Below are 10,422 nucleotides of genomic sequence, written 5' to 3'. Positions count from 1 at the left end.
TTCTCCCTCACCCCACTACATATGGGACTCATATGTTTTTTTTTTCCACCATACATTTGCAAACAAATGCAGCCTCAGTGAATAGTGCTATTTTCCAGCCCCATGTTGCTCCTTTCTTCCATCTTCCTACAATAATCGAAGCACACTTCTTAACAAGATTCCAATTAAAATCGTGGAGTGGGAAATCATCATATTCCGGTTTTAGATCTTCCTAGTGTTGCAATGGTTCATTAGGAGGATGACATTAAGGGTGTCAATGGAGGGTCGTAATGGAGTGGTTGAATTTGAAAACCTCAAACCTCTCGGTGCAGAGGTTGTGGGTTTTAAACCGGTACGGTATGAAATCGGTATAAAATATCGCCATCCCCAATTTTCCTATAGTTTTGTTACGCCTTTGTTGGAACAAGTAGAAAAATTCATTAATCTAGAAAAATATGGAAATTACTTAAAGTCAAATCTACCGATGGTGACTTGTCCTTGAATTATTCAGGAAACTCCCGGACATACTAAAAGTCAAATTCAAAACGTAGAATTTGGGATCAAAACTTTCGAATGCAGGAACTTTTCCCACTTCATTCACCGGATTTCTAGATATAATTGAAAGGAGATTGCTAAAACAAGAAAATTATGACATGACAATTTTTGGGTGGTGATAAAAAATACATGATAAACCATTAGTAGCTCTTAAGATGATAAGGACATTGATGAGACAAAAAAATAGAGACAACATTAGCTATTATAGAATTCAAACTTGAATCCATGTTCTCTCCTATAAAAGACGACATTTTTAGGCTTCCAATATAAAAGAACTTATTTAAAATGCTTGGAAAATTGCAAATACAAGATCGCACGCTTTCTTGTCTTTGATGGTCAAGTCAATGGGTTGAAGAATTAGGGTTGTAGTGTAGAGCTCCTTAGAGGTTGGGAAACAAATAATAGAAATACAATCCCAAATTAGAACAAGTTGTTTAGAGCTAGTGAGTAAGATCTCGAAAATGGAAGAACCATCTATTACAACTATAGTCCTTTAGCACCTTGGTTATTCACCTATTAGGTTTAAAAGTTAAACTAAAATTACAAAACTAACCTTAAAATGGTATACTGTAACTTTCGTTAATCGGTGGATATAAGCCACTAAGAGGTGCTAGTCATTCCAAAAAGTGAGCCATACCATACCGAATTTGATATATATATTTATATATATATGGTATGGTATGGTATATGGTTTTGGTACCTTTTTCCCCTTAGATGCATTGCAGTGGGTTTGGAGTGGTTGTAAACCTCACCTCTTGGTGGAGAGGTTGTGGGGTCAATGCTTGCGTCATTGTACTATTCTCATCCCAATTTTCCTTATATAAAACCCCTTTGTTACAAAAATTTTCTTTAATCCAAAAAACTATGGTTTTAAGAGTATACATTTATTTGTGCTTTTATGGAGGAACCCACTTCTAAAGTCTTCCGGATTTGTCTTTTCATGGAAGAATCCAGCTTCATTCTAGATTTCTTCATATAAGAAGGAGAGCGCTAACCATAAAATATCCAATTTTTGTCAAGCCAACCCTTTTGGTGTTCCTAATAAAAAGGGAAAACACCTTTTCATGGTCCAATATATGAATTTTTATTTTTTGGGAAATGAGGTTCCGAGCTCCTTGGAGCCGAACCGTTTTAATGCTTAAAGGCACCTGACAAATCCAGGTCTCGGTGAGTGAATTCGAATGTCTTACCTTCTATGCACGTCACAAAGCTATTTATAGAGTCCCTCTGCTGACTCCGGCTTTCGTTACCGTGGATCTAAGGGACTTGGACGTGCTAACCATTGCCATGTGAGCCAACCTTTGGCCGTTTGCCAATGACTAAGCCATTCATATGGATATCTATATTATGAAGTTGTTATATGCCAACTAAGCCATTCCTTGAATGGAATGTCATTTCATTGGTTTTCACCTTTTTGGGTTTTGACCAACATTAGCATAATCTTGTCCGAAAACTTATTAGCTCAACATCTCTCTCTTTCAGACTCAATGGAGTTCCCTATAGATGGTTCTCAAGATCAAGAGGGCTTTGACAGGGCTATCCCTTGAGTCCCTATCTCTTTCTCTTGATTATGGGGATTTTTATCAAAGATACTTAATGAGTATAGATCTCTCAATCTCGTTGAGGGGATTAAGATGGCAAACTTAGCACAAGAGATTTCTCATTTGTTTTTTGTTGATGATACTTTTTTGTTTTGTCAAGCGAGGAGGAGGACATTTTCACCCTTAAAGTAGCTCTAAACCGATCTAACAGATCAAATTATCAGCTATGACAAAAAGTGGGGTTTACTTTAGTAGAAATGTGGTGCAAGGAAAGAAGTCCAGACTCTTGTCGATTCTCGAAACGTCTAGAAATGCAAAGCAATGCTCTCTACTTGGGTACTACAATTTTGTAGGATGGAGGTAGATCAAAAAAGCTAGCTTTCTTTTTTAAAAAAATTACAAATAGGTTTGCAACTTGGAAAGCCAAATCTCTTTCCTTTGAAGGAAGGGAAGTAATGATCAAAGGTGTTTGTAAATAATTTTTGTTTACCAAATGCAGACCTTTAGATTCCTTAAGGCCATATGTAGGCAAATTGATTCCCTGTGCCAAAGGTTTTGGTTAGGTAATTCGGGGAAATCCAAGCAACTCCCATTTCTTGGGATAAATGTTGCTCCCTAGAGAAAGAAGGGGGTTTGGGCCTTAGAATAATGGAAGAAATAAACTCATCTCTTTTGCTCAAGATGGGATGGCGGTTACTCAATAACCCTAATACTTTGTGGGCCAAAATAATTAAAGCTAAATACTTCCCCAACACTAGTATCTTCTAAATAAAAGTGAGGAAAAAACAGGGATTTTGTAGTATTCATTTTGACTTGGAAAAAATGGTCACAAGGAAACTTGGGGATGGGAAGGAATCTTTTTTCTAGTGACCCTTGGTTACCAAAGGGCTCAACCATTGTCCAAAAATTCTCTAAGTTAAAACCTTGGGCACCTAATTTAAAAGTGGATGAAGTCGTGCACACAATCAAGTTAAACAGGAAGCATCTCTCCAACTTTGAATTTCCTCTTAATATCCTAATCCCAATCTCTATCTTCTTCTGCTTAACCTGATATGTGGGTATCTAACATCTCTACGAATGGTGCGTTCTTTGCCAAATTGGCATGGCAAGCCTTGAGGAGATTAAAATATCCCCACAATGCAAATAGTTTTTCTCAATGGTGCTTCTAAAAATTACCATTGCATCCAAGATTTATGTCTTTCTTTTGACATCTACTGAATGTAGGATTATCGATTAAATTTTATTTGTCTAAATGGAAGGAGATGCTACCTATATGTCAACTCTAGGGAGATAAGACGAAAATGAATTGATATGTTTTCATTTCATGCCAATGGACAAAAAGAATTTGAATAATGGAACCGTTAGGTTTGAGAATGAATCCTTTTGTGCATGAATCTATGTTACACCTCCGCAAGGACCTACTAGTGGATGGACATCTGGACACAAATATAAAGTGGAGGCTTTTCGCCGATGGAGGGTTAGTAGGATGGTTAGAAACCTGACTTCTCATTGGAGCGGACGCTTGTTGGCGGCATATGTAATATTCCCATCCCCAATTTCCCAACATATAAAAGCGCCTTTGTATGGGAAAAAAAATGGGAGGCTTTTTTCATCTCTTACGTATGGGTTTCAAATCGATGCATGGGATTTGATTGGATGGAGTGCAAGGATTATTAAAAACAACAAGATTCATGTACTTTTTATGATAATTAAAATAAAAAAAAAAATCCAACATGTTGCTAGGATTCTCTGGCGCTCGTCTGATACGAATCCAAAGGCTACAAAGCATGGGTGAGAGCTCGGATGGCTACGATTACGAACTTGGTTCAGAATGAACGTCTTAACGCCCTGTTCAACGCTGTGTTGTCTCTTTGCTTCATCTTCGTCTAGTTCTTCATCATCTATTTTTCCCTCAATTCCATCTTCTGTCCCATCGAAGCAATTCAACCAATTCGCTATGTCGACATCTGTTAGACTCGCGATCGTTGGAGACGTTGTGAGTACCCATTTCATCAGCACTTCTTAGTTCTCTTATTAGAAAGTTGCTTAATTTACTTAGTAGTTCATGCCCTTGAAATGGCTTGGCTTCTGGATGCTACGCATGATTCATCAATATTATTGTTAAGTTTATTGAAATTTTAAGACATATATCACCGTTCTATATTCTGAAATCAAATTTTGTTGTTTACTATGTTGAAGCATGATGATTGGAACCTCGAAGAAGATGAAAAGGCACTTAGGCTTTTGAAGGTATTTTTTCATTATATTAGTTGCATTTATCCCTTTTAGAATTTCAAGTTATTGTCAGATTATTGCCAGGATTTTGCGATATTTTCTCTCTAAGCAATTCAATTTTGAAAGTTATTTTCTCAGTGATTATTATTTTTCTAATTTACCCCTTTTGGAGTTTTCAATAGTTATGATCAGATTCTTGTTGTGCTTTTAATATATCTTCTCTTTTAGAGTTTATAGATTGTGGTGTGGAATTCAATGTTAGACTTGAAAGTTCTTGTTTCTGTTGTAATGTCTTGCTGCCTGTTATCATCAATGGCATACTTCCTTTTATTCTTTTAGTTTACATTCTAATCTTGCATTATTTTTTGGGTATTTGGCGTATTGCAGCCTGATTTGGTACTATTCACAGGCAAGTCTTTTCCCTCTACTTTCTTTTTAATTGTTATAACTATTTTCTTCCGTAAACCTCTACTTCTGATTTATCTGTAGGAATTCATTTTCTTTTCTTCTTCTTCTCTACTTCTGATTTATCTGTAGGAATTAATAATTATTTTTTTTTTTTTTTTTTTTTTTTTGAGGGGTGGGGGTCTCATTACTCCATCTCAATTGTTTCTTCCCTTTTCAATTAATGGGTGCTTGTTTTGGTCTTTGGACTTTGGACTTTTCAGGTGATTTTGGTAATGAAAATGTGGAAGTTGTAAGAAGTATTGCAGAACTTAAAATTCCAAAGGCAGTTATTTTGGGAAACCATGATGCATGGAATACTTCAAAATTTTCAGAAAAGTAAGCATAAATATTACTTGTAATCATACTCTAATTTTTTAAGAGCTGTATTTTTTCATATAACAAAGTCATTTAGGGTTATGCTTTGGATGCTGTTTCTTTTCCTGGCTATTTCATTATATGAACTCATTTTGAATGTCTAAAATATTTTTTGCAACTCTACTCTGCTAAACTGATAGACCGAATTTTTCCTGAAAATATGGAATTTCACAGAAAAATGTATCCTATTTTCTTTTCTTTGCAGTATACAGAGTTCTTCAAACCACTTAATTTTTAGTTGACATATAAGAATCGTAAATTCTAACTTCTTTAGTATTAGTTTTACTTTATCTAAACTGATTAAATTCTTATTTTTTTAATTTTAGGAGGAAAGATCACGTCCAGCTTCAGCTTGAATGGTGAGCTTATGGCATCAGTGATTCTGTACGACAAATGTTATCTTTTCTAGAAAATCTATTCATCTCACCATAAAAAGATATTTTTGTCTCCTCATGTACTACTGTAGTGTGATGTCACTGCTAGAGTAGAACTCTAGAAAATTTTGTCATTGACATGCTTCTGAAAGGTGTCAAATAATTTTTAACCTTATTTTTTGCCCTTAGAATTACCTATTTGTTTTCCATGAGAAGATCCTATCATTTCCAACTGTGCCACATAAATGTGCAAATTTGGACAATGACATTTTTGATACTGATAGAATGACAACTAACTTTCAAATTGTTCTGAAAACCCCCTTTTACTTTTGACTTAAAAGAATTTTTGATAAGATACGGAGCAACTAAAGAAGGTTATGAAATATACTGAAGGAAGTATCATTTAGTTGGTCCCATTCTTGAAGCTTGCAATGTTATATTCCTGGACAAGTTCATTTGTTTCCTCATAATTAAATATTTGTTATTTCTATTTACTACTTTAGTGCCCCTGGGACTCTGCTTGTGTGGAAGCCTTCCACACTGAGTGCTCTCTTCTACTTACTGCTTTAATGTATGTAATTTTCCCTCAAGTTCCGTCCCTTTGTTTTTGGTCAACTTCAGCATGCATTTATTTTTACTTAATACTTCAAACAAGCTTTTATGCATCTATGACTCCAAAATAGGGTTTCAATCGGAGTTGTAAAGGAGTTGCCGAGACACCTTGGTTGCCTTCTGCCTAGGGCCTCTCTAACACCTGATCACCTAGATACCATGACGACTATGGTTTTAATTCTGAGCACTCAATGCGTTTGTGTATTGGGCTTTGACTGTTTTATTAATTTGAAGAAATAACCTGTAACTTTGTTCTCAATGATCAGTCTCGGTGGGGAGCATGTAGGTTATCACCGTCTGGACTTTCCGAGGATAAAATTGAGTGTTGTTGGTGGGCGTCCATTCTCCTGTGGAGGTGATTCATTGTTCCGAAAAAAACTTTTGTCTGCAAGGTATTAAATGTTATGTTTGTGTCTTCATTTTAAAGTTTTTCATACATTTTATGTTCATCAACTATACAACTTCATTCATTCTTCAGTTAGATCATTGAAGGGAAACTGCTGAGTAGTGTCAACTGACCTGTTGCAATGGTGAGCAAGATTTGTCAACCCCAAGTTAAAGAACAAATCTCAGTTTTTACTGATAAGTGGAATTTTTGTTTCAAATGGTGTGTTTTTCCTCAAATCTAAAATTTTTGATAATCTTTGTAGGGTAAATATGCTAAAAGCAATAAAGTGGGGTAAAATATTCATTTATGTTGATATCTAAAAAAAAAATCTTCATTTAGAGTGACATTGACAGCAGTCAAGTACACCAAACAAAGTTTGACCAAAGCATTACTCCGTTAATATAATTAAGATTTAAGCAATCTTGGATTTGTTGGAAGGTTGGGGGTTTTGTGTTATATTTAATAGAAAAAAGTCTCATGGAAAAATAAAATTTTTTGTGATGATCATAGTTTATTTATTTGGTTGTTAATGAATATCTTGCAATGGTATGTGTTTCTTATATTTATTTAGCATATAAACAGAGTCATATGAGCTTTGATATGCTAAAATTGGTTATATTGAAAAGAGAACACTAGAATGCTTTGTTCACCATGGAGATGCCTTATAGTCGCCTTATCGCTAAGGCACTTAGGAAGACCTTTAAACCCCATGATAATATTGCTGCCTAAATAACTATGATTCAGATTGAAGGAAATATAAAAGTCATGGGTAGAGCTCAAATGACCCCTGGTAAAGTTGTGTGGAAGGACACACATAACTTAGTTGTATCAAGTATGTCCTCTAATAAAACTGGTTGATGGGCAAGGGCCTTTATAGCTGATCCTATTTAATTTTAATATGCCTGAGTTTTGTGATTATAATGCTCTTGTACCTATCTTTGGGTGAAAGAGAACTTATTGTCTTCTGCTCAAAGTTGACCGATGAAAGGGAGAAAATTTATTTGGCTGCTTATATTTCTTTTTATCTTTTTGGAACATCCTATTAGATATGGAGTCAATGACATGGACTCAAGTGCAAAAAAAATTTACAGAGCTGCCTTGGGAACACCAGAGGGTCATGCCATAATTCTACTTGCACACAATGGACCTACAGGTCTGCCACATTAACCTCGCTTTCCCCGATAATGGTAGTTTCCTGCAAGAAATCACACCTTTATGCTGGGTGCAGGTCTAGGATCGAACATTAATGACATCTGTGGAAGAGACTGGTTTTCTGAAGGTGGTGACCATGGTGATCCTGGTAAAGGTTTCTTTTCTTTCTCTATTCCATTCATGCTTATCAATGTGCATATAGAAGAGAGATATTCTCCTTAATGTCTACAACATAATCTTGTGGTTCAGATCTTGCACAAGCGATATCTAAGTTGAAAGAAACTACGCAATTCTCCATTCCTTTGGTTGTGTTCGGCCATATGCATAAAGAACTAGCATTTCAAAATGGTAATAGAAAAATGATCGTAGCTGGGGCTGGCAGCACTACTTACCTTAATGGAGCTATTGTGCCAAGGGTGAAAAAGTTTACTTGTGAAGGACACAGTAGCAATGCCATGACAGGTGAGATATCTATTCATGCGCCTGATTCCAAAGGAACAGTGCGGATCTTCACTTTAGTTGATATTTTGGATGGGAAGTTGAAGAATATAACTGAGACTTGGGTTTCCGTCATTGGAGATGAAACCGCTGTAGAAGAAGAGCATGTACTTTTTAATAGTGATACTTAGGCTCCCATATCCAGTTTCTGAACATTCCATATAGTTAGTTTCTTAGTTTCAACTTTCAAGTCTCTTGTAAATTACTGTAATTATGATACTGAAGAAATGGTCACTCCGATATTCAAACTGTACAATGAAATAATGTTTCAGCCCTTTTGGGCATGTTTAATTTGATATGATATACGTTCTGTGCAATGCTAAGTAATCTTTGAAATTTATGATGCTTACACCATGATACCTCAACATAACAGGGTGAAGTATGCTATTCTGTTTCTCAATTAGGAACATGGAATCAAGGAAGTCATGGTTATTTTGGAAATTATAAGATGGTTTTAGTATGGCAAAAGCATGACCATTATGTTTCAGAGAGCTATTGTTGTCCTGAAATCCCTGCTTCCCTCTTTTTTAGTTGAGAGTTTTAAGGAAATTCGATACTTTCTCATTTTCCTTGGCAGAAATGCATTTGATATTTGGATGCTTTAAGGTGCTCCATTCCAGGTGATCTACAGCTTCCAGTGGATTATCCTCTGTGGGTGCTTTGTACTCATCCAGTTAAGTTCTTCTTCTTCAATGACATCAGCCATAAGATGAATTCTCCAGTTAAGTAGTACAGCCTGAGTTGGCATGAGCTGCTTCATCAACTCCACACACTCCTTGGTGTTGCACTGAAGGACTTGTTCTGTGGAAAGGTTGTCAAGAACTCCCTCTAGGAGCTCAAAACCAGGCCTTGATTAGGCCTAAAAGACAGTGAATATCTATGTTCTCTGTTACAATCAAGGTCTGAAATGTCGGACTATGTTGCCGTGTAGGTGGCTTGATGACACCATTGACATGGCGACATTTCGCCGACATGTCGGCGACTTTTGGCAGGGTGTTGATGAAAATTTGACCCCTAGTTTCGGAGGGTATTTATGGTTGTTTTGGCTTGAATTTTGTTGTGTAGCCTAATTTGAGGCCAATAAACACACTAAAAACATTATTTTGGCATGAAACATCACTTAATCTAAAGTTTTTGATTGGCACATGTCTGACTATATGCGGGCAAAACTTGAAGTTTGGAAAACTCATATAAACTAATGTAAACATGCAAAAAGAACACAAATAAATAACTAGTGAAGAAAAGTATTAAAGTCTACGATTCATAATACAATTATGTTGAGTATGACTCATACTTCACATTCTGTTGCCAACGGAAATGGGTTCCCGCTCCCGATGAGTGGGCATGGGTGTGGGGGCAATGCCCTTGGAGCTTGTAGATGTCCTACGTCATTTTGGCAAAAATCAAATGAAAAATTGGTGAAAAATCAATTAAAATTTTGTTAAATATAATGTTAATCAAGAAAGGTTATTTACAAAGCTTTTGCTTTATCAAGCGAGTTGGGTTGGATCTTCTATGGATATTTTGGTCTTTGGGTTGTTCCAAGATAAAGGTTATTTTGGTCTTTTGATTAGTTTTAATTTAATTTAGGTACATGGAGTATTTAATAATAGGATTATTTTCATTTCAAAGGTTTGGTCCAAATCCTTTTCAATAAAAAGAAAAATGACATTATGCATTGCCTCCCCTGTGATATCCGAAAAAATCAATTAAAAACATTTAATCATTTTTATGACAAAAATGCCCTTATAATTTTTTTATTTCATTTATTCAATTAGCAAGGTATTCAGTTAAAAGCTTACCTTAATATCAAATTATTTGTAGCTCATATCTACATTTTCTCAAGATCCGGGTAAATTGAAGAAAAGAAATCGAAATGATGTAATGAAATTTTGCCGACGGGTATCTTAAATTGATTTTTTTAATACCACAAGGGAGGTAAATGCATCATTTCATTTGAATTGAAATTAACTTGGAATCTTGGATCTAACTTCAAGAAGATCCAAATGAAAACCATCTTTAATAATTTAACAATTCATACCAAGAAAATTAACAGTAAATAGAGTTTTTCATCAGTATAACAAGTAAAAGGGGATCTAACTATTATTATTCAATTAAACTGGGGGCTAAATCTCATTTAACGAACTAAAAAGGCTGATAACTATCATTTTTTTTTTTTGGTACAAAGGGGTTTTATTAAGCCAGGGATGGAGATAATAAACTATCATTTTTTTTTTGGTACAAAGGGGTTTTATTAAGCTAGGGA

General features: G+C 35.4%; 1 protein-coding gene across 1 annotated transcript; it reads left to right on the top strand.

The window, feature by feature from the left end:
- Positions 1-3,904: 3,904 nt before the first annotated feature.
- LOC148999626 (Calcineurin-like metallo-phosphoesterase superfamily protein) lies at positions 3,905-8,872 on the top strand. The gene is made up of 9 exons (XM_089140941.1): positions 3,905-4,071; positions 4,275-4,325; positions 4,698-4,719; positions 4,979-5,093; positions 5,459-5,491; positions 6,385-6,510; positions 7,553-7,659; positions 7,735-7,806; positions 7,908-8,872. Exons 1-9 carry the CDS (start codon positions 3,907-3,909, stop codon positions 8,285-8,287), a joined length of 1,071 nt encoding a protein of 356 aa, XP_088997067.1. The 5' UTR covers positions 3,905-3,906; the 3' UTR covers positions 8,288-8,872.
- The last annotated feature ends 1,550 nt before the right edge of the window (positions 8,873-10,422 follow it).

The sequence above is a fragment of the Hakea prostrata genome, chromosome 11, assembly GCF_041222555.1.
Source record: "Hakea prostrata isolate BN-2017 chromosome 11, UWA_Hpros_2, whole genome shotgun sequence".
In the NCBI taxonomy this organism is placed as follows: domain Eukaryota; kingdom Viridiplantae; phylum Streptophyta; class Magnoliopsida; order Proteales; family Proteaceae; genus Hakea; species Hakea prostrata.
The sequence above is the reverse complement of the archived record's forward strand: the minus strand, read 5'-3'. Positions and strand labels throughout refer to the sequence as shown.